Source organism: Drosophila tropicalis, unplaced genomic scaffold (genome assembly GCF_018151085.1).
Source record: "Drosophila tropicalis isolate 14030-0801.00 unplaced genomic scaffold, ASM1815108v1 contig_845, whole genome shotgun sequence".
Taxonomy (NCBI): domain Eukaryota; kingdom Metazoa; phylum Arthropoda; class Insecta; order Diptera; family Drosophilidae; genus Drosophila; species Drosophila tropicalis.
The window spans coordinates 1,002,437-1,027,223 of NW_027173338.1; the positions used below are offsets into that span (position 1 = coordinate 1,002,437).

The 24,787-nt window shown below is 37.6% G+C and overlaps 1 protein-coding gene across 1 annotated transcript in view; it reads right to left on the reverse strand.

The window, feature by feature from the left end:
- Positions 1-13,114, reverse strand: part of wb (wing blister) — a 35,128-nt gene extending 22,014 nt beyond the window's left edge. The window contains 3 exon segments of the mRNA XM_068294169.1: positions 2,322-2,427; positions 2,429-3,453; positions 12,557-13,114. Of these exon segments, the coding sequence (XP_068150270.1) occupies positions 2,322-2,427; positions 2,429-3,355 (1,033 nt within the window). The 5' untranslated portion in view covers positions 3,356-3,453; positions 12,557-13,114.
- Positions 13,115-24,787: the final 11,673 nt, after the last annotated feature.

The following is a 24,787-nucleotide window of genomic DNA, read 5'->3' on the forward strand; positions in this document are numbered from 1 at the left end:
TTGTAGACAATAAGCTTCAGCAGTTTTTCGACACTAATCTTTTCATTATTCTTTTTAAGATCATTTTGTGTATTTTATTTGGAAATTAAGTCTGAATTGGGTAAAAAGATTTTGGCGGTTTATTTTGGGTTGGCCAGAAAGCTTAATTGAGGTCTCAATGTATTCCTTATATTCATTAATGCAAACGGACTTGAAGTATTTTGATTTTCTTATATATTTTTTAACTAAATCATTGATATACGAGTATAATTTCTATAGAAGATTTAAATTGGAAATAGATTTGATTACAATTATCGTTATATCATTACAACATTATAATATTATCGTAGTATATGAAAAGAACTTACAATTAGTTAGTAATCAAATACTGTTTGGGGGAAAAAATGTTGTAACTAAAGCAATTTTTCTGACAACATTCAGGGTATTTTGATTGATTGATTTAAAAATGTATTAACTTATTCACAATAATAGTAATTCAATTAAAGAAATAAAAATGTTGTAATCGTTCGAATTACTTAGAACTGATCACAATAGCTAATGGTTTATTCCATATAACTGAAATTATTTTGAAAGATGTATGAGTCTAGATGATTACATTAGATGATAAAATAAACCGATATCAAGATTGTTGGAAATTTCACTCTTGCCATTTTGTCACTAAGACTAACTAGTTGGTCGTTGAGACTGTTTAAATAATTTGACAGATCGATATTATTCCTCTTAGATACTACAAATAAAGTCCTAAGAAAGATATTCATATTCCTTCTCTTCTAGTCCATAGCAAATTATATTACAAACTGCTACACATTTTCAACAAACTTCCACCATTAGAGTATAAAAATGCAATTAGTTAAACACCTTCAACAATATTTTGAAAATATATTTGAATTGGAAATCATCAACACATTGTCACAACCTGTTCTCAACATTATAGTTATGTCGCTTATCGATACGTCAATTTTAGTGTCTTTAATTTGAAATATTACAAGAAAAACATTTTGATTGCAAATCATTTGACAGCCTAGAGAGAAAAAAGAGAAAATCCATAAACTGGCCTAAAATAAAATTTTCAATATGCAGCTGGCGCAAAAAAATCAATTGGCCTAAAACACTTACAAAAAGGAGGGGGAGATATTGAGATTTTGACTTGGCTGCTGCAAAAATTTATTGATTTTCTTGTCGTTCTGCTTATGTAATCAAAAAAAAAAAAAAAATAAAAATTCACTCAACAAATTTGCAAGCAAATCAAATTACACATACTTTATATATCACATAAACACACAGCCATACATACATACATATATTTTCTATATAGGTTTATACATAGTTTGTCTTTTGGTTTTTCTGGCTACTGCATATTGATAGATTGTTTTGGTTAGACACTTGGCGCCTGGTTGGGGGGCTCTTGGTCAATTAGCATTTTAAGGGGTAGACAGACTTTGAGACATGGCCGCAAACGAGCACGAATCTGGCATTATATGGTTAGAGAAGTCAGCCAGTTGGGCGCCTTTAGGCCAGCATATTTTTTTTGATTTGGTTATTGGTGTGTAAAGTAGCGCCCAACAAGAGGTATGCGATGATGACATTCTCTGCCATGTTGTGAGTCTTGGGAATGCACAACTGGTTAACCATGGAGAACAAAATTATGGAAAAGTTGTAGTTTAACAATTTTTCGAAGGATGCACTTATCTTAAATCTGATTCAAAACTCTTTGGAATTTGGTAACATGATCAAATATGCAAAGAACTCGCATTGAGTAGGTTTTGATAAACTTTTGGATAAAAGAACTGAGCAAATTGGCTAAAGCTTGGAGAATCGTAAAAAGCATCCTCAAAAAGTGTTTCTTTGACTACCTCTTCCCTATTTGGCTATTAATTTTGTGAAGGAATCCATGGAGATTCCAAAGAAACTTTTCAAAAATCTATTAAAAAGCAAAATAATGTTCACTTTCAGTGTTGTTGAGTGTCGAGGAAAAAAGCATTTGAAAAATGTACAACACTTTTAATTACGATTACTCCGCCAATCATCTCTGTAGCCTCTCACTCAACCAATTAGCCTTGCTTTCTATCACAGACTTTAGCCGTTGGGGGTAATTAGTGGACATGGCGGCATTGAAGGCGCCAGGTCTCTACTTATCTCCCTCTCCCTCTTTGCCTTTATCTATCTGTCTCTCTGCCTGCGTCTGTCGCCTTCTGTAAATGCAATTTTTATTAGCGTAATTAACACCTTTCCTTCGCTAGATGATGGTCCACAACTGGCCCCGAAGACAATTAAATGAGAATATTTTGCAAGTTTTGTTTTAGTTTTTGTGGTTTGCTTACCCCGATGCCTGGAGCGTTGAGTTGTTGTGGGTCGCAGGGGTATGAAATGTTGCTGTTGGGGATAAATACGCATTCCCCCCGCTGCATTGGGCAGCAAGCCGGGGGGGACAAGGTGGTATTGAACCCAAATTGCTATACAACAAAATGTTACTGTTGCCGGGGTGAACGTAGACATGTTGCTGCTGTTGTTGCTGCTGCTGAGAGACATTGCTGAGAATTTGGTGTTGTTGCTGATGTTGTTGATGATAGTAGGCTGGAACTATGGCAAAACCAGGCCTTTGTTGTTGCGGTGGTCTTGGGGTTACAGCAACAATATGTTGCTGCTGTTGCTGTTGTTGTTGTTGTTGTTGTTGATGTACGCCTGCAACATTCTGCTGCTGCTGCTGCTGTTGCTGTTGCTGCTGATGGTAGCCATAGCTAAAGCGTGGCTGTTGTTTTTGATTTATCTTTGGTATCAATGTGCTTGTTGTTGTTGTTGCTATTGCTGTCGCTGTAGTGGCAACACTTGCCACCCTAGTTGTTGTTGTTCTTGTGGCATGCGTTAAATTTCTTTGATAGGGACGCATAAGTTTTCGTCTTTTGCCTAATGTAGAATTTCGATTCTGTTGATAGGCCAACTTTCGTCGCCATTTATGTCGTCTTGATGGCGTTGTTATAGTTGCTGCTGTCACAGCTGTTGTTGTTGTTGCTGCTGCTGTATATGTAGCTGTTGCTGTGGCTGTAGCTGAGGCTGTTGCCGTTGCCGCTGCCACAGCTGTTGCTTGTACAATTTCATTGAATTTGCTGCTTATATTGATATTTACACTACTATTTACACTAGTTTGTTGATGTTGCTGCAACATGTTGCCCTGCGGCAAGACATGTTGCCGTTGTCGTGGATGTTGATGTTGCGTTTGCTGTTGCTCCTGTTGTAACGTCTGTGCTATGCATATGAGATAAATGCATAAGTGCAGCAATTTCGTTGTATTTTCGTATCGTCGTTTTGTTAATCTTATTCTTGTCATTTTGACAGTTCGTTTGTCATTTATGGTCATTTCTCTTTGCGTTTAGTTTCTTAATCTTTTCATTTTGTTATCTGTTGTTGTTGTTGTTATTGTTTGTGGTGCCGCTTCTATTCGGTTTATTCATCTCGCTAAAGTTAATCGTAAGATAGTTTTTTCACTAATTCCCGACAGTTGCAGCATTTAGTTTATCTTTTGAAACAATTTGCCCTAACTAATCAAGCAACTTTTGACACTTGATAAATATACATATACATGTGGCAAGCTAATTAGTGAAAACAAACAAAAATAGCAACAAAAAACATTTTTTTTTTCAACAAATGTGTTACAATTTGTTTAAATGACTTGCTTGTTTACGTTGACTCAACCTAAAATTAAAAACAAAAAACAGAAAAAAAAACCAACTTGAAGAAAGAAAAAACCGTCGAAAATAGTTTTATCTTCTTCTCTGGTGAAACATAAATTCGTTTGGCAAAACACATAAACTTTATTGTTGAAAACTTTATTTAAGAAACAAATGAGATAGAAATTTGGAAAAAAAAGGTTATATCATTTGGCCAGCTGAGCATAAATATTTTCCAGGAAGACCAGCTGCAAACAAAAATTTCGCATAATCATACAAATAATTGACTACAACGAAGATATTATACTCTTTACATATAGATCTTGAAAGGTTTTTGTTGAGCTTTGACTATATCTGAGGGAGTTTGTCTACTGAAGCTGCAAATCTTAGTTCAATTTACATCGTTTCAAAACATAAACAAGGGCTTTCAATTATTTATGAAGTTGAGGTGGAATAGACTTTAAAAAAAAAAATCTTTGAAACTAAGAAAACCTCACATTGATAACCCAAAGGTCGCTGTGTTTATCAAATATGTATGCAAAAATTATTTACATATATTCAAACTATATTGCAAACTAAATATACCCAATTTTTGGTCTAGTGTATTAACACGTCAAAGAGATCACAATGCCCATAAACTACAAAAGAACTTCAGAAATCTGTATAAAAAAAAAAAATATTAAAGAAACTGAGAAATCATAGTAAAGCAAACAAATAGAAATCGTGATGTAATAAATTCGTTTTCGATTCACCCAAAAGCCAAAATCTCAAAATCAAAAAAAGACACAAAAAATCGTAAATAATCGTAACATGGGCGACTGACAAACAAGCGAAAATCGTTTTAGATCTTTTCTCTTTCACTATTCACAAGTGGAAAATTAGTTGAGCCCCATAAAAAAAATTAAACAAAAAAAAAATTAGGAAAAAAAAAAAACGTAGAAAAAAGTGAGCAAGCTTTTGTTTTCCTTTGAAATTTAGCGGCTTTTCGTTATTTGATCTTTTTAGTGTGTGTTTTTTTCGTTCGTTTTTCTCGTCTTCACTCAACTACAAAACAAAAAGCAACATTTTTTCATAAATTTTTTTTTTTTTTTTTTTGTTGGGCATCTTCCGTTCATGTAGTTGTTGCTGCTGCCATTGAAGGTTTCTTAGTCATTGTCCAGTGGGTCTGGGAGTAGAAGATGTCCGATATGTGTGGAGAGGAAGGAGTAGAAGAAGGTGGAGAAGTCTGTCCGTCTCTTGGCTTGGCTACCTAATTTAAATTTCTCACATTACAATTAAATTTTCAAGTTGAAAACTTGTTTGACTTTTATACCGTTTTCTGTCTCGGTTTTTTTTCTCTCCCTTCATCAAGAGTCGATCGTCGTTCGTTCGCCTCACAGTTTAGTGGCAAATTAATGTAACATTTCAGGAATTTCATAAATGTCAGAATATAAACGCTGATCTGAAACTGAGCTAAGAGTGCGTGTATAATTATATAGTATCTTAAATTGTGCTTAATTGAATGTGATTTTAATTTGGTGTGGGGTCTTGACATGGGTTTGCGACCCTCTTTTGGGCAATGGAAAAAGTCAAGATATGAAAGTTATTCAATTATTTTGATTTAATGCTTGTAAGGTAAATGTACATATTTGCCTTAATAAGAGCAGTTGTTGTTCTTAATCGAATTCACTTAAAAAGAAAGTTGGTTAATATCTTAGGAATGTTTATTTATTTCGTAAGTTGATAGTTTGTAGAACAATCTATTAAATAAAGGCTTTGAAGTAGACCTCCTAAGAGAAGCAATAGGAAATAGGAAAAACTTAAAGTGGACGTTAAGTAATATGTCTTTATGTTCGAGAAGGAAATTCAAATGAACTATGAGGAAGTACTTAACGAATTTATTAATGCTTGTGGAATTAGTAACTACTTTCCTTGATAGAAAAGCTATTAAAATGGCTAATCAAGTTCTAATGTTTGTCATTCATCTAATGCCACATAAATTCTTTTAATAGGATAAACATTTAGCTGAACTTGAATCGATAACTAAATTTGTACTAAAAAAGAATCAAAAAGTAATCAACATAATGTTTTTAAAATATTACATTTTTAATGGTGTAGGTAATTATCTAAAGGGCAACACATTTGTGAAACAGAATAATTTATTTAACGATTCATTTCAGGCGAAAGGGCCTTCAAATCAAATAGGAAAGGATGCCATTTTTATTAAATTTAATAGAAAAAAAATTACGTATTCACATTTCCATTTCTAAGCTTCTAATCTAAATATTTGGAAACTCCTAACATAAGAAAACAAAATATGGTGGAAATCCGATTAAGACTAAATACTGATAAGATCCCTGATAGCCTCATCATTTATCCAAAACAAACAGTGTTGTCGATTAATTTCAACCAAGTTCTAAACTCACTTAAAACTGATTACCGATTATAAATCAGAATTTTCATTTACCTCCGAAAGGCAACAAAACGCAACACAAATCATTCTCATTAACCCAATTTCGATGACCCGAATTTCACTGATTTTCCATTTCAAACCTTTCTCCAAAATCTCATGCTGTGCGCCTCATATCTCTGTATACATATGTCCTACTTCATTTTCGGAATCAGATGGTGTTGATTTGGATTTCAAAGACTTTAATTGAGCTCGGAAAGCATCATGTAGAACAACAACAATTGCCAAAAAGGAAATGTGTAAAATAACAAAATAATGTCTTCATAAACAAAATATATGGCAAATACAACAAGTCTAATGTGTTTGCTAATCTGGTAGCCCATGAGCCTCTAAATCAAATAATTAACACATTTCGAAAAGTCAGCAAAAGAAAGAAATAAAAAATACACCAAAACGCAAAAAGCAAAACAATTCAATTGCAATTATGCAATAAAAAGTGGAAAGCAAAGATATATATATATATATACTCCAAATACTGGTACATATATATTAGAAGCAACATGTGGTCATGTCCATGTTGAGTCGGTGGGGCAAAATAGACTGATCAAACGGGTCAGCGGGTGGTTGCCGCCACCGCCGTTGCCGTTGCCGTTGCTGTGGTTTGTCCGCACTGAAAGATATTCAAATAGTTTATGAAGCCAACACTTGGCAGTTTTCTTTTTTGTGCTTTTCCTTTTTCCATTCCATTTCCATTCTCCTTCCTGGAGTCGTATGATGAAGGCGTTAAAAGATGAGTTTCCCTGCCTGTTTTTAGTTGCGCGCCGCTTCAATGTGTTTATGGTGTGAAATGAAATGAACACTGCAAATGTGCGAAATGTCCAACAGTTCACATAAAGTGGGTTACATTTAATGGAGATGTGTGGTTATTTCAGAGGAGAGCACGGAACCTCTAAGCAGGTGAATGGCATACAAAGTACGAAACAATGCGGAAAGGATTTTTTCTCGCCTCAAACCATTGAAAGAGTTTGGCACAAGATGAAGTGAAGAAAACCTTGAATTATCGGCAATTAGAAGTGAGTTAAATAAGGCTAGATATGAGCTAGCACCATACGAGATCTCTTTCATCAGAGAAGCCAACAAGTCTGTAGTGAAAATTTAACTCGTGTATTTCTGGATGATTTAGAAAAACACATCCAAAATATTAGTCATCAGTAAATAGTAAAAATTAGAAACCAGCAAATTGATTTTGCTATAGTGTGCATACTTATATTCTAGTATACATAAATGACTCACAATCAGACAAAGGTTTAACCGGAAAGAAACAGTCATTATTGAAGTCGAAAGGCTGAAATGTTCGATGTACTATAGAAAATAGTTTTGCTAAACAAAATAGTGTTCGATTTGTATACTAGGCGCTAGTAAGATATCATTTAGGCATTAGAAAAAGGCTTTAAAAACTTTGAAGGATACAGTTAGAATGTATTAAGAAAACAAACTGATATTATGGATAGAAAGGTAAGAATATATTATACTTAGGATATTTGGTAAGATCTCTCAACAGGTCAAAAATTTAATGTATTAGATTAACCAAAAGTATGGGAAGATTTAATTTATAGCAACCTTTCTTACTTTAGGCCATAAGCAAATCGATTACCTGGAAAATATCCTCTGTAACATATCTACATATTTCTTAGCTATCCCATATGGGAAGTGCAAGATTTGAAACCCTTTCAAGCGTCTTTGGTTGTTGGTATTGAACTTTGTAAATGAAAATGTCTGAATGTAAAATTGAATATGACTTCAAAGACTTAAGGCAAAAACAGTCCAAATATCAGTTAATTATCAAAATTTGAGTATATTTTATTTGGCTAAAAGATCAAATTTCCTATATTTTCATTTCATTCATTTGTCACTTATTCTAAACATAAATTTGAGATTAAAACAGAAGCAAAACTGTCCAAATGTATTAACTGAATATACTAAATAACCTAATCAAATAAAGTAGTGGAAATTTGATATTATAAAGATTGGGATGAAACCTTTCTGGCTTCCTCGGTCTCGGTCTCTCACTCTTTCTCCATCTTCCAAAAATCATTCAAGTGTTAAGAAATAACCGCCAGCTAATTACGTAGAATTGTCACTTTGAATTAAAACAAATACGGAAGGAAAACACACGGACTTAAACATATACAGACTGACTACCAGACACTACCAGCTCAGGCTCTAGCTGTAGCTGAAGCTCAAGATGTCCATTGTCAAGATAAAAACTATGGCAAAATATTTCACTAACAAAGATTCAGGCAATCTGCTGGCGGAAAAACAAGTTTTCACCACAAGGAGGGACATTAAATTTTGGGCTTAGACTGGGGAGAAGAAAAAAAATTGCAATTGCCAAGCAGGCAGGCAGCCAAGCAGACAAGCCCAGTAGCTACGCAGACTACTTGGTCAAAAAGCAACAACGAAAGAGGCAAAAATAATGAGCCAACATAAGAAATGACTTAATCGCTGGCGGCTTGTTAACCTCAGTCTAAGAATGGGTGGCGGGAAGGGGCCATCTAAGTAGCTGCACACAAATAAAGATTTACGGCAATTTAGTCCTACAACCTCAACGTTGGGACTTATGACTGCAAGTCAATAATTTGTAAGGCCCCCAAAACGCGAATCATTTGCAGATTATACATATATAGCTACGAGTATATAGGAGAAGGAGCAGGGCATCATCTATGTAGCCCATTGCCCGTTGGTACCATCGACCACCATCAGCGCCTTTGAGGAATTGCATAATTATAGCATTTTCCGGCCATGCAAAGTTTTTTCTTTTGCATCCGTCCAACCGTCCAAACAACCATTCATCCACATTTCAAGTTGGCCTAGGTTGAGGCTAATTTGTTTAACATAGGTTTGCCACATAATGCTGGTCGATTATTTGTATAGCATAATAGGTTTTCAAATACACTTTTCATCAGAAAGGGTATAAAGAATCTTGAAAAATTATATGCCTTATGACAAGAGATTAAAGCAAGAAGTTAGGCCATCCAGCGAAAATTGGAAAATGTTTTCAGAAGACACAATATAAGTTTATAAATCTTGCCATATACATAGATGTTTATTATATTATCTATAGGTCTTTGCCTCCATGTCTCTATTTCATTATTATTTGAGCAGATTTTCCTATGAAAATTTAGTTTTTCATTGATTTCTTGTACTGAGTTTTATTGCAAATTGTTTTAGAGTATAGACCTAACGTCATAATTTCTATATTATAATTTTTTCTCGCAGCCTTGTTTTCTTTCGATTTTCTACCCTTGAGGCAAATAGGCAACGTTTTACGAGTCCCCCGTACCAACAGACAGACAGACAGAGAGGCAGACAGAGATAGTAGAGAAGGCAAAATATTTGTACATTGTAAATGCCTGATATTGATCTTGATTGTCAAGATCGCACACAGCATGATCATCGTCTTTGTCGTTGTCGTTGTCGTCGTCGTCGTCGTCGAAGTTGTCGTTTTGGCCAAAGAAGGAAGAGTTCAAGCCAAGTTGCATTGTTTAACTTTGACTTTGACTCTGTGTCAATTTGATGGGGCTCTTTGTCGATAACAATCGGATGGATCGTGTGTGCGCGCGTCATGTGATTAATCGTGTGTGTCAAGTGGGCCATGGGAAAGTAAAGGGCTTCTACTTGAAAAATTTTCTTCATTTTTCATTTATTAGAGCATAGAAAGTGGCACTCACTCATTTCACTCGTATGCAAATAAGAAGATGCATTTGGCAGATGGTTACTTTCAAAACTGATTGCCATTTTTGGTTTATTTGTGTATACTTTATGATCCCCAATGATCTCTTGGACACATTCCATATGTATGTCAGTGAGTAGGAGTTCCATTTTGAAGACGAGAATTCGCTTCAAACTGATCGGCAATTTAGATTTATGTGATCTTTTGCTAAATTTGTGGGTGGTTTTCCTTGATCGATTCAAGTGTGATATGATCTGTGGGGGAGGGAATTTAAAGTGATCTCTTGAATGGGTAAGAAAGAACAACTGACTGCAAGATGTGCTCAATAGTTAAGGGAAGACAAGAAGACTATCATGATTTGTGGGTACACTTTGTGGTTAGAATGGAAATCGTATGAACGTCAAATCGATTCTATAGATTCAAAGCCTAATCAAACTAAAGCCTTTTAAATTGAAAAAGTAATGGTTGGCCATAAAAATAAATTTCAAAAGCTGTAATCTAAGCATTTAAACAAAAGATCAATGATTATTCTTTCTTCTAGCTGTTGTAGGTAATCCTTAATACTTGAATTACTTTTGTTTTACAGGGTAACAAAATCTTCGTTATGGGCCTTTGCTTATTATTCCTTTGGCTTTTGTGGTATGCCAATTTAAGATTTTTGTTTTTGTTTTCCTCCTTTTTTTTTGTTATAGCTTGATCTTTGATCTACAATTTGAAATGCCGGGACAGACAGACACAGGGCGGCCGTTAGATCGAAGCTTCAATACGAGATCGTTTTTATTTTAGGGAGTTTAGAACTTGTTTTTGCCACAAGAAAAAACACAAAAAAATGAAAACCAAGCCAATCCAATGAATATCAAGACGAACAATGGACCAGGCGCCTTTTGCCGCCGCTTTCAAGTTCAATGCGATGACGATCGATACACACACACAATGGCCAGGAGAAGGAGCGAGGGGAGAAGGCGAGCCTAATTGGGTCAGCCGGTCTGTGTTGATCTTGAGCCATTTAATTGGATTACCGCCTTTTGATTATATTTCGCTTAACGTACACTGAGTCATAGATCATAACAAAAACAACAAAGATTTTTCTTGGCCATGAGTTTGGCATTAGAGAAGACTAGGTACATGAAGCAATGTTTCAACTTTTGTTTAGATGTGGCATACCAAATGCTTATCAGCTTAACTAAATGCCATTCTCTGGGTCTCCCTCTCTTTCTCTGTGTCTCTGTCTCTGTTCAATTTATCTTTGGCTCTTTTTGTTGTAACTTGTAAATGTTTTATCTGAGGTAAATAAAAGAATCTGTTTTCTAGACAAAAGGCCACTACTGTAAAAGATTTCCGGGTATCATTGATGTTGCTGCTGCTGTTGCTCCAGTTGCAACTTGCAACTCTATTAGCATTCCCAGAACATGAGTGAGGGAGAGAGAGAACGAAGCAGTGAGTTTGGGGGGAAAAAACAAAAACAAGTTGATAGCCAACCATAAATCTATTTCACTTGGCCATTAATCATCATGATGTCCAAAGCCAATCATCACTTAAAGTCAAAGCTTAAGGGCTTTTCCTTTATTTTTGTTTCTTTTTTTTTTTTTTTTGGTTTTTTACTAATGAGTTATGGTTAGTATTTTGCGTAATCTTTTAGCTCTTGATCATTTTTGTCAGTGATTTGGTACTTTTAATTAAGCGGCTTTTTATTACGCTATATTTAGTCTCATTGGAGGTGTCTCTCTCCGAACAGAAGGAGGAGTAGGAGTCTGAGTCTGAGTAGGGGGTTAACCAAAAAGCTGCTTATTAATTAAGGCAAGAAAAACAGCAGCAGCTGGTAATTACATATGTAAATGTATTGTATTTGAGCTGGAAACTAGACAGAGGCGTTTGTGTTACATAAAATGATGAAGAAGTAACCTTGAGGCCTTTTCAGTCCAATCGTAAAGTTTCTGCTCCCGGTTTGCCCCTCAAAAATCACTTAAAAAACTAAGCACTTTTATGTGAAGAGCTTAAGATGGAAATATAATGGGAATTTCAAAGCGATGAGTGTATCATTTAGTACTACAAATGCTTGGATTCCGTAATAAAACTGATTTTGTAATGACCCAAGAGCTGCATAAGTAAGATTTAGCTTTAATCATGGGTCTATTAAGGGCAAAACTTGTTCGTTTTGCTACCTAAAACAAAAAAGGGCTGGTAGATTTCATTCAAACCTTGAACCTTATTCTTCTTAAATATATATAAATTCTAGAATTATAATTAACGATTGATAAAACTTTCAAATTATTACGAGATTTTTATTGTGGACAAGGGAAAGACTTGACAACTTTAAATGAGATAAAAAATTTGATTCAGAAGAAATTTTCATTCAGAATTTCTAAGTTTACAGTTTTGAAATCACTTATGTTTGAAGCACTGGAATCTTATCTACTTCGATGTAATGACTTTTTCAATTTTGAATTACTACAATTGGACAAACTTTTCTCATAAACAATATCATTTTCAATTACTTAAAATTGTTCCCTCTTCTTCCCAAAAAAAGAGTTTTATAGTTCGAATCAATTTTAATTTTCCTTTCAATTTATATTCTTATTTTAAGTATTTATTTCAAAACTATTTAATACTTGTTTAGATCAAATATCTGTCATTCTTTGCTTAACTAAATTTCAACTGAATTGTAAAAAAAAAACTCCGTTTAACCAGAATAATGTATTAACAAGAAAAATAAACCAATTGATTTAATTCCAAAAAATAAAATTGCTGCAACTGTCAAAATTTGTGCACCTTTTTGATTTTGGTTTTTTGAACTTTTCTTTGATGATTTTTCACTTTTATTTCACATATTTATTTTCTTGATTTTCACGTTTCGGTGAACGCCCAAAAATACATACATATAATAAACACTTTTGCAAGATATAATCAAATTGTGGGCGTGTCAAGATCAAAAAAAGATTTGGCGCTGAGATGAGCGATCATCAAATCAATTTTCTTCTCTTTGCATTGCAAATTTGTTGTTGTTGTTGTTGTTGTTTATTTTCTTTATCAGCATTGGAAAATCAAGCGATGAAGCGGTGGTGATGTGATGAGGGTAACCGATGGAGACGAAGACGCGTTGCACAAATCAACATAATTGCCCAGGAGGAGTCGCCATCGCCGTCTTGTCGACTCCAACTGGAGTGAAGCGCCAGTCACGTCGCGAATGGCACGGCGCGTGCGTCGCAAATCAAGTGCAAAAATAGATCAATCAAGCAATCAATCCCAATCTCTATGGCAAATGAAAAGCCTTTTCTTTACGTACGTGCCGACACGCGTTCTAAAAGTTGAATTGTAACAGAAAAACAAAAAAAACAAACTGCCTATTCAGTTATATTCTCGGCCCTTTTCATCGTTTTCGTAGAATTTGCAAAAGAAACAAATTTAAACCTTTTTTATTATTATTAATTTTTTTTTCTTTCACGTGTATATATATTTATTTATATTCTTTTTTTGCATAAACAATTTCCCACACACAAAACACACGACGGATTACACTCGAGACACTCGCGACACATGCGAACCGCAAGCGAGTTTCAGTCAATGGAAACCGAACGCACGCGTCGTCTTGTTGCAACTGATTTGGTTTCTGGCTCAGCTCCAACTTGCGAGCCTCCAAACGGCCAACTGTTTGCTGGGGGATCAAGCACTGAGAACGCAAAAGACCCACCAAACGAGAGAGAGAGAAAAGAGAGTGTGTGTGTGTGTGTGTGCTAATGTTGCTAGCACTTTTGGGCTATGCTAAGAAACGGTCATACTGTCTTAAACTTTTGTTGCTAGCAACATTTTGGAGGCATTTCTCTTACGATATTCGTTAATTCAATGAGAATTCGTTACCAAGAAGTAAAAATATGAAATATATTTATTAAAAACTCAGAAAATATGAGGAAAAATGTGAAAATTAAAAACGATTTGGACTAAATGAACACTGTGAATAGTTCAAACTTATTTTTTGGTAATATTAAATATCGATATATTAATCTTTTCCACTACTAAGTTTTTAGCAAATGTACTTTAACTTGTTTTTTGAGAATATCAAACCAAATAAGCTAATGAAAAACGATCTCTAAAAGGATTAAATGGAAAACTGTTCTACAATTATTTTAGATTCTACGTAATTTAAAGTTTTCGTCAACTTTCTTTATCTATATTACTATTTCAAACTCAAAATCAATCTCTGGTTTACCATATACATATAATGTTCATAATAGAATGTTTTTTTAATGTCGTTTTTTAAACAAAGTCCTTTTTGTAATTTATGCTTCACTTAAAAAAAAAAGTGGGAAAGTATTTAACGATATTCCACTGACTTCTAAAAAACTTAAAACGATTTTTTTTTTTTTTTTTTTTTTAATATTTTACACTATTCTATCTTTTTATTATGTTTACATATATGTGAGTTCATTTAACATATAACATTCGTATGAAAGCCATTCGAAACCCAGAAATATTACTTCGACTACTAACAAGAAGTACATATAGTCGTTTTATATAAAACACATAATCGTATTAATAAAGATAAAAATTAAATATTAAAGTTAGTAGACGGTATAATACGGTTAATTCTTTAATAATCCTAATATTATAACAATATATACTTTTTCTGTGATGATATAGAAGTATTTATTATAGAACTCCAAATTACTCATACGACACGTGTAAAAAGTTCATTTATAAATCTAGTTATGAATTTGAATATATATGTATACTACACAGGTTGATTATAGTTTCTAAGGGTCAGTCGGGTGATTCGGATAGACCATTCAAAACCTAAGAATTTGTATAATTATTCCACTTATAGCAGGGACTAAAAACTTTTCATAATAATACTGTCACTTCTAATTGTAAGAAGTCATTTTGTTTAGTCATTGCATTGTGACCGTCGAAGTGTTCGGACATCTATCGCGGATGAATCTCGCAATTAGTGTTTCAAGTCGACTACAAACAGCCGTAATTTGCCTCAAATTGTTAAAAGTTTTCTATCGTGAATTGGGTAGCAAAACAAAAAGACCAATAATAAACGGTACTTTCGTGCTCAAATTCGGTTCTTGCTCTGCAAGCCCCGTTAGTGTGCTGTGATTGGCCAGCCAATCGGAGAAGCTGCTAAAATCGTTGCATACTTTTAGGCATTGATAAAAAATTTTCCATTGCATAACCCCAAAGAGCCCACTGGAACTTGTGGTGTTCTTTCAGGCTGAGGCAACTTATTTATTTTACTCCTCCGGGAGTTTAAAGTAATATCACCGGGTCCCACTTAGATCAAAATGGGATTAGATGATGTCCCCAGCGGCAGTGCCTCCAGCTCTGCTCAATGGTTCTATGTAACCAAAAGGAAGGCCACGTCATCGCCAGAAGCAGATCGCAAGAAGGGTGCTAAGGTCCCAGCCAATGCGAGAACAAGACACCCATCAACTGACTCCATGTCCACGGACTCTGACTCCTTAGGCGAAATGGAGCCTGGTGAAATCAGACGATCGTCTGCTGCTGGTCCAGCATCTTCCACCGCTGCCAATAGCAACAGATTTTCCCTGCTTGCCCCAACCGACAACCCCGTAAGTGGCCTGAGTTTCGAGGCAGAGCCAGCCGTGGCTCCATCACCAGCTACACCAAAGCCGCCGAAAATACCCCCCATCTTTATTTACAACGTGAGCAACATCACTGGCATGGTTTCCTTCGTGAAGGAAAATATTGGTGGAGATGATTTCACCTACAAGGCGGGCAGAGATGACCAGGTCCGGATCATGACAACCTGTGTTCAGGACTATAGGAGCCTGGTATCTGCGCTAGAGGCTAAAAAGACTCCGTTCCATACTTACCAGCTCAAGCAGGAGAGGGCATACAGGGCTGTTATTCGTAGCCTACACCACAGCACTCCTACGAACTACATCCGGGAAGAACTGGCAAAGCTGGGACACAACGTGCGCCACCTCACAAACGCCAAGCACCGGCACTCCAAAAACCCGATGCCAATCTTCTTTATTGACCTTGAGCCGGCCTCGAACAATAAGGAAATCTTTTCAGTCAAACGCCTCTGCAATGCTGTGGTAACCGTCGAGCCGCCGAGAAAAAATAACGACGTTCCTCAATGCCATAAGTGCCAAGGGTTTAACCACACGCAAAACTTTTGTGGTAAGTTGCGTAGGTGCGTCAAATGTACCAAAGACCACGAGCCAGGCAAGTGCACCAAGGACAACGAGCAGGTCCCGGAATGCGTAAACTGCGGGGAAAGCCACGCCGCATCGTACAGAGGATGTCGAGTGTACAAAGAGGCAAAAAAATTACGGGAGCAAGGTCAGGCACGCTCCGTACCACGCACGCAGAATCGAGCTGCACCGACTATTTTCATGCCTCATAGCTTCCCGTCTAGCTTCACCCAGCCCGGAATGTCCTACGCCGGAGTGACCAAAAACTCGGCCTCAGCAAGTATCCCCGCTGAAAACATTAATGCTCCTTCGCCGTTGCAACAGGGAGGCCCCACCGTTGCTCATATTGAGCAAATTATCAAACTTCTCCAGGCCCAAATGGAGCAGATGACCAAAATGATGGTAACGCTAATGACATCATTATGCAAATAGGTCTCAAAATCGTCCTATGGAACGCAAACGGCCTGTGTAAAAGTAGGCCAGAGGTCGACTTGTTTTTGAAAAGGAACAATGTCGACATTCTTTTAATCTCCGAAACACACCTCACAGACCAGTCATATTTCATAGTCAGCGGCTATGACCTACTGCACGCTAACCACCCAAGCGGCAATGCCAGAGGAGGCTCTGGCATCCTCATAAAGTCCAGACTGAAATACTCTGCAAACGCGCCTCTCTGTCATCCGTGGCTTCAAGCGACTTCCCTCCACATTGCCACCTCCATAGGCAATATCAACATCGCCTCCTGCTATGTCCCTCCCAGACATGCAGTCGACACACAGATGTTCCATCAAGCACTCAGCAGTTTTGGCCCAAGGTTCCTGGCTGGAGGCGACTTCAACGCCAAGCACACCTGGTGGGGGTCCAGGCTCAATAATCCAAAGGGACTTGCACTCTTCCCATGCATACGTACCCTCAACCTGACCACCCATTCATCTGGCCAACCTACCTACTGGCCGACCGATCCGGCCAAGACACCTGATGTCTTGGACTTTGCTATTACCAGAGGCATCAACAGCAGCTCCATTTACACAAACGCAGACCACGAATTGCAGTCCGACCACAGCGCTGTTAAGTTCTGGATAGACATCCCAGTCGAGTTGACAATTCGCACCACCAGGCTACTCAGGAAAAACTCCAACATAGACCATTTTAAAACTATGCTTGACGAGATCACTGAGCCCAACGCCTCCCTCAACAGTGGAGAGGACATCGACGAGATTGTGGAAAAGCTTACCCGAGACATCTGTGAAGCGGCTTGCGCCTGTAGCCCCCCAACTAACAGCAGACACCAACCAACACCTCAGAGGGACATGTTCGCCTGGTCTGACGAGATCAACAACGCTTTGCGGGAGAAAAGACGTTTGAGACGTGTCTGGCAACTCAGCCGTAACCCTCTACACAAAAGGGCCCTCAACCGTGCCACGAAGGAGCTGAAAACACTCTATTTTCAAGCCCGCAATGAAGCCACTGCCGCATACCTCCAAGTACTCGAGCCCAACCATCCTGACCATAATCTTTGGAAAGCCACTAAATACCTTAAAAGGCCCACCATCAGGAAAGTCCCCATCAGAGGACAAAATGGTCTATGGTGCAGATCGAGCGAGGACAAAGCTGAGGAGTTTGCGACCCATTTAGCCAACTCGTTCAAACCCTTCAGCACCTGCAGCGCAGAAAATGTCAATGCTACCCTGTCCTTCCTTGAGGCCCCCCTTCAGATGGCTCTTCCCATCGATCGAGTTACTCCTGAGGAAATTAAACTGGAAATCAACTGTCTTAAGACAACCAAAAGCCCTGGCTACGATGGCATTGATGCAGTCACCATCAAATGTTTGCCGCCGAGAGTGATACAGCTACTAGCCAACGTTTTCAACAGGATCTTTGATCTCTGCCACTTCCCCACCCAATGGAAGTGTGCAGAGATTATAATGATTCCTAAACCTGGGAAACCCGAGAACGAAGTAACCTCGTACCGTCCGATCAGTTTGCTGGCGATACTCTCCAAGATATTCGAAAGAATATTTTTGGCCAGAGTGTTGCCGCTACTGGACGAAGGAAACACGATCCCAGAACACCAGTTTGGATTCCGGCAACACCATGGCACTCCTGAGCAATGCCATCGCATCGTGCAGAAGGTTCTCTATGGTTTCGAAGACAAGTTGTATTCCTCCGCTGTCTTTCTGGATGTGAAGCAGGCCTTTGATCGAGTCTGGCATGATGGGCTCCTGCACAAAATAAAACTGCTCCTTCCCGCCCCGTACTACATGGTCCTAAAATCATACATCTCGGACAGACGGTTTTACGTTAGGTGTGAGAGTTCTCTATCAAGAATAGAGCACATCAAAGCGGGCGTCCCTCAGGGTAGTGTACTGGGCCCTATACTATACACCTTATATACTGCTGACCTACCAGTGCTGCAACACCCGCAACTCCTGATTGCCTCATATGCAGACGACACAGCATTCATTGCCAGTGCACCAAACCCTACGGAGGCGTCAGCGATCATCCAGGAACAACTGCTCACACTTGAGCCCTGGCTAAGCAGGTGGAACATCGCTGTTAACACAGACAAGTCGCTGCACATGACCTTCGCCACACGCAGACTCGACTGCCCCCCAGTCAGTCTTCATGGAACCCTTCTCCCGAGCGTGGATTCGGTCAAATATCTGGGCCTTACTCTGGACAGGCGATTAAACTGGAAAGCGCACCTTAAAGCCAAACGTGTTCAACTCAACATGAAGCTGGCTAGGATGCAGTGGCTCATCGGCACCAAGTCACAGCTCAGCATTAGCAACAAGGTGCTGCTGTATAAGGCCATTATCAAACCAGTGTGGACTTATGGCATCCAGCTCTGGGGCACGGCCTCAGATTCGAATGTAAACATCTTACAGCGCTTCCAGAGCAAGCTGCTCCGCAAAATAGTTGGTGCGCCTCCATTCGTTCGCAACTCGGTCATCCACAGAGACCTGAACGTCCCATCAGTAAGCAGCGAAATTAAAAGATATGGCACTCGACACTGCTCCAGGTTGGAGACGCATGACAACATTCTGGCACTCGCCCTGCTAGATAACAGCACCCAAACAAGGCGGCTCAAAAGATGTCACCCCCTGGACCTACCCTTCAGGCAAGAAGAGGACTGGTGAACCCCATTTAGCTGGACATGAAATTTTTTAAATTTTGAACTTTTGTAACTTTACATAATTACCCAATATCTTTTTTTTTTTTTATTTTTTCTATCCCTTTTCCTCCCATACATATACAACTACACCTCAAGTTATTGTTAACCCCCCTTACTTAATTTGCTTATTGTCCTCCTAGGATAGATTGCAAATAAATTATAGAACAAAAAAAAAAAAAAAAAAAAAAAAAAATTTTGTTTAGTTCTTAGTTATCAGATTTTAAGAGAATATTTTTAGTCTTTTTAATCTCTCTTTAGTCTGATTAGCCAAACTAGTTTATCATTTTAATGAGGGAAATCGGGAATTTTAAAGGGAAATCGTTGGTTGTACATTAAACTAACATCCCAATTTAAGGAGGGAAAGTATCATCATTTTATCGATCAACTTCATCAGAACTTTTTGTTTGACCTCTGCATCTAAAATACTTCAAAGTCTATGCCCTGCTTTTTGCATAGATCAGAAACTATTTCTATATAATCTAGTTTCGAGAATCTCATTAAACGTTCAAGTGAACAATTATATATCTCTGAGTTATAAAAACTGCAGTTCTATCTTTCAAGCTGGCGTACTCTGCGTATACGTGATTATACTATTATTTGAAACTAGGTAAAAGTAAATAAAGTTGACGTAAGTAAATTAAATTTAACATTTAATCTAAGCATTTATGGATCTAATACTACAAAAAGTTAGAATTTTGTGGAAAATGTATGCTCAATACTTTAATTTATATAAAAATATGGAAAAAGGTTGACACTTGTTGAGAGAAAACCCAATTAAAAAAAAGATACAATTACAGCTTACTAAAAGAAACCCAAGTATATTAAGAGCAGAAATCTTAAACAAACTTTAATTGAAGCCAACATAAAGTTGATATAAGAAGCAAATGCACATGGAATCGATTGAAATTTTCTAGATTCTGGTATATCAAAGACAAAGGCAATGCAACTACCCATATGGACTATTAATTTAATTTGATATTCTCGACTGTTTAATTCTCAAAAAGAAGTGTAGGAAATCGCATTTCTGCCCCTTTCGTCGTCTTATCTAGCTCTTGACCTTGTTTCTTTTGAAATTCACTTCCCACCCTATGCCAACGTTTCGAGATCGCCCCTCATAGTTTTGTCCTATTTATAGAATTGAATTATGATTTTCAATTGCCAAGATGAAGCAGGGGTAAAGGGTGATCCGATCTACATATAAAAGCATTATCTTTGACTGCACTTGGGTGCAACACGTGTGTTTTCCGCCTTGCATTTGTAGATCAGATTCATTTCTTGTGTTTTCCTTTTTGCATACGAAATTTTTCGAATTATTGTAAAATTTCTTAGGAAAAGCAAGAAATTTAAAAAGCTTTCGTCTTTCAAAATGCGATCCACGTCGCGGCTATAGGCCATAATTTTAAAAAAGAAATTCGTGTTTTTTTTTTTTTTTTTGGCTGTTTTAAATTTGTTTTTTTTTGACATTTTTATAGCTCACTTATGCGAGACAAAAAGGTTAGGATAAGAAAAAAAAAAACTCACTGAACCACATGAAACCACTTTTAGATCAATTTTAAGCTTTTGAAATGCTTGGCACGTTTCCAAGACGATTTGCTTTATTGGAAAAAGTGGCAACCAGCAGCAGCAGCAAAAGAAGAAAAATGGAAAAAACTGGAGAGGGGAAGAAAAAAAAAAAAAAAAAAAATGATTTTCCCGCAGAATGCGGACACACGCAGTGGACTTGAAATCGGACTTTGGGACCGGCTCACAAGTTGGCAATTAAAATATTGACAGTTTTTCCATAGAGAAGAATAATAAGTTTTGTCTAAGATTGCACATGCATAAAGAGTTTATCTATCTCTCTCTCTCTCTCTCTCTGTCGCTCTCTCTCTCTCTCTCTCTGATCGCTGTGTCTTCATTGGGCCTCCTGCTGTTTGTTTTTGGTTTGGCGCGAAAGGTTAACGCGACATGTTCATGTGACAATGTCAGATAGATAGAGACAGGGACAGTGAGACAGACAGCCAGACAGCGAGGGAGCGAAAGAGATAGGCAATACTTCTAGCGGCAGTCAGAAATGTCTAAAGCGCATAAATAACTGCATTTGTGACATGGTATGGAATGCTTGTTTCGTCCAGGTCTATGTCTAGGCCCGGCTTTTTAGCTTTAGCCTGGTTCATTCGCCCGTCCTCATCGTCGTTGCCGTCGTCGTCGTCGTCGTCGTCGTCTGGCCATGTCTGGTGCGGATTGCTGACTGGTGGCTGCCTTTGCGGCTGCTGCTGCTGCTGGTAGCAAGGTGCGGTGCCCATATGCAGACGACAACTAAAGCTATTTGTAGCTCATTTCGCTGATTATGGAGAAAAATTGTTAGATGTTTTCCTTGTAGCATTGCAAGTTTTTCTTTCTATCTGTTTTTTTTTTTTCCATTGCATCATATCCAGCAGTAAAAACAACGCATCATCTTTTGTTGTTTGATCGAGCATTAGGTGGTAAAAAGATACTAAAAACCATATTGAAATGTACAAGAGACATTATGATGGGATATTTATCAAGATTATGAGTTCTATGACTAACTCTCAAATCTTGATACGATATTCATACAGTCATCGTTGTACAAAATAAATCCTCATATTAAGATATAAGTATGTATCTCAGCTTTAAAGTCATTCAATAAGTCTAAACTCTAAGATGCGTAAAGCTAACTAATAAAATGAATATGAAAGAAATGATTCAAAATATATACATCCTAGCAAAGAGTGGGAGAAAATTGGAGCCAGGAGATGACGATTTTGGTAGGAAGCATGAAGAGACGCCTTCAAGCTGTCATAGAAGCCAAAGGTGGCCCAACGAAATATTAATTTCTAGTTTATTTTGACATTGTGCTATTACTTTTTTGACGTGAAGGTGTGCCTATTTTTTTAGTTTATTAAACATAACTGCGAAAAAATGCTATTAAAATTAATTTTTATTTGTGAATTAGATAATTTAAACCTTATTCTACAAAACTGCATTTTTATTTTGGGGTACCGACGAATAAAACAGAAATCGAAAGAAAGAAAGATGAAAATTTTAAGTGTGCCTATACTTTTTGGGCTCACTGTAGGTAGAAATTGAAAATTTGTAATTTTTACGATGCTTGCTTTAAATTAAGAGATTTTCAAGACATTCTTCCTTAACATTATCGACATCTGCGTGATTTAAAGTGAAATTTAACTAAAATACGATATTCATAGCATTCGTTTGGGATTTTACGATATTCGGATATGCCGAACTTAAATGCTAATTGGACCTTTAGGAGGTATTGCTTGTTTTAGTATCAAAACATGACCCAAAATCAATATACAATAATCTTATGCGTGAAAATTTTAATATTATACTTATGGACAAGTTTTATCTAAATGTGTAAGTTCTTACGAAACATCAGACAAATAAATTTATGATAAAAAAACAAAGCCATATTGAAATACAGTTAAAAAGTTGTTTGGACTTTGATTTCTAATGAGCTTTACAGACTCCTTGGATTTTTTCTTTTCTTAACTTGGTGGACTTTAAGTCGGTTTATCTCATTTCAAACACCCTACCAATGTTCGGTGTCAAAGTCAAGCCCACATGTGGATATCTTTTAGTTTTTTTTTTTTTTTTTTGGTTTTTTCTAAAACCTCTAACTACAAACTAACAATAAGTAAATGCAAAAGATTTAAATCAGCCGCAGATTTGTTGCGGCCAAAACGAATAGAAATGAAAAACTTTGTTTAGAAACAGGAAATCCTACACACTAAATTTTCCAAAGTGAGTGTGTGAGTGAGTGGATGTGTCTGTGTGTGTGTATGTATATTATCAAAACGCCAACATCTTTTTGACAAACTGCGAAATGCTGAGCCACAATTTGGCGCGTCTCTGCTTGGGCCATACCTGTCCCCCTTTGGTGGTCTCTGTGAGGAATCGTCGAATCGCATTCAAGACAACTTTTCTTCTGATTTGTTGCGATCGCAATCGGTTTCGTTTCGGCTTTTTGGTTTCGCATATTTGGACAACAGAAGAAAGAAGTTCCAGCTTCCCCATCGTTGGGCAAGGAGGATTGACGTGTCTTACTGTAATTTTTCATGCAGTGATCTTTTCGTTTATGGCATCTCTCTACAACATTGTGAACGTCATTCAACGCATTGTTGACCTATTGAACCATAATGCATGTGCACGGTGTGCACATGTGCCGCTAAAGGATCTCCTCTTCCTCTTCCATGGCTCTCCCACGGGGACCGGCTCTTTAGTTTTGTCCTTTTTTTTCTTCTTACTTTTATTGTGTAGTCTACCTTTGAGTCTTGAATCCAGTCACGTTTCGATGTTTGGCCACTTAGAACCTGTTCTTGTGCCGCTACTTTTCTCGCATGAATCATTATTTGTTGTGCTAAAGCTAAATATGAAGAAGAAGTTGGCGATCCCAGAGCTTCTCCAGAGAAGATAGGACAGGAGTGGGGGTGAGGATCGTCGGGCAATTGAGCCAGCTGCAAGTTTGGCCAGTTAAAACCCTCTGGGTGCAGTCCAAAAGACTCTCTCGTTTTGCGATCATTTGTGATTGATACTATTTATTGTGGTTGTCTTGGTTTTTTCTTCATCTTTGCATTAAGCCAACTTGAAACTTGAATGGATTTACGCATGGCTCTTAAACGCGTAGGGTTGTCGAGCTGCGCACTGGAAAATGTTCGAAACGCTTACCAAACTCAAGTGCATATTCATGATCATCGCTTGACCTAAAGCGTTTTTGCCACCAATCTTTCTTTTGGAAAGAGGAATTGTGCTTTGCTTCTTCATTCAAAGTGCTTTTAGCTTGTATTGATGAAAGAATTTTACCAGGGGCTACTTTTTCTCTCCCTCTATTTTTTTCAATTTCGAAAATTTTTCTATTTTTTTTGTAAGCGGTCGCCAGCTGCATTATTATAGATTAGACTCTATGTTTATCTATCTATATGTAGCCCATGTACCACAATACCATCGAGCATATCCGGCGCGGAGCGTGCGAAAAAGTGGGCGTCCCTGGGTTAGCGCAATCTTCGACCTTTTGATCTTGTTTCTACGCGATGCTATTGCCCATGAGGCATTATCCAAGTCCAGACTTTTGGGCTCGTTGCCTCTGCCGCTGTTTCTGCTGCTGCTGATGTTGTTATACCATACACCCATAGGGTGAAATGGTATATTAAAGTCGCCAAAATGTATGTAACAGGCAGAAGGAAGCTTCTCCGACCCTATAAAGTATATATATTCTTGATCAGGATGAACAGCCGAGTCGATCTAGCCATGTCCGTCTGTCCGTCCGTCCGTCCGTCCGTCCGTCCGTCCGTCCGTCCGTCCGTCCGTCCGTCCGTCCGTCCGTATGAACACGCAGATCTCGGAGACTATAAGAGCTAGAGCCACCAAATTTGGTATGTATACTCGTGTATTATGCACACTTACAGAGTTAATTGGAATTTCGGCCACGCCCCCCTACGCCCCCAGGAATCACATAAAACTGTTTTTCTTAAAAAGTATGACAGCTAGAGACATCAAATTTAGTTTGTATACCCGATTAGTTAGGGCGTAGAAATGAGTTGTTCAAACTTTTTGCCACGCCCCCTTACGCCCCCAGGAATCACATAAAACTGTTTTTCTTAAAAAGTATAACAGCTAGAGACATCAAATTTGGTTTATATACTC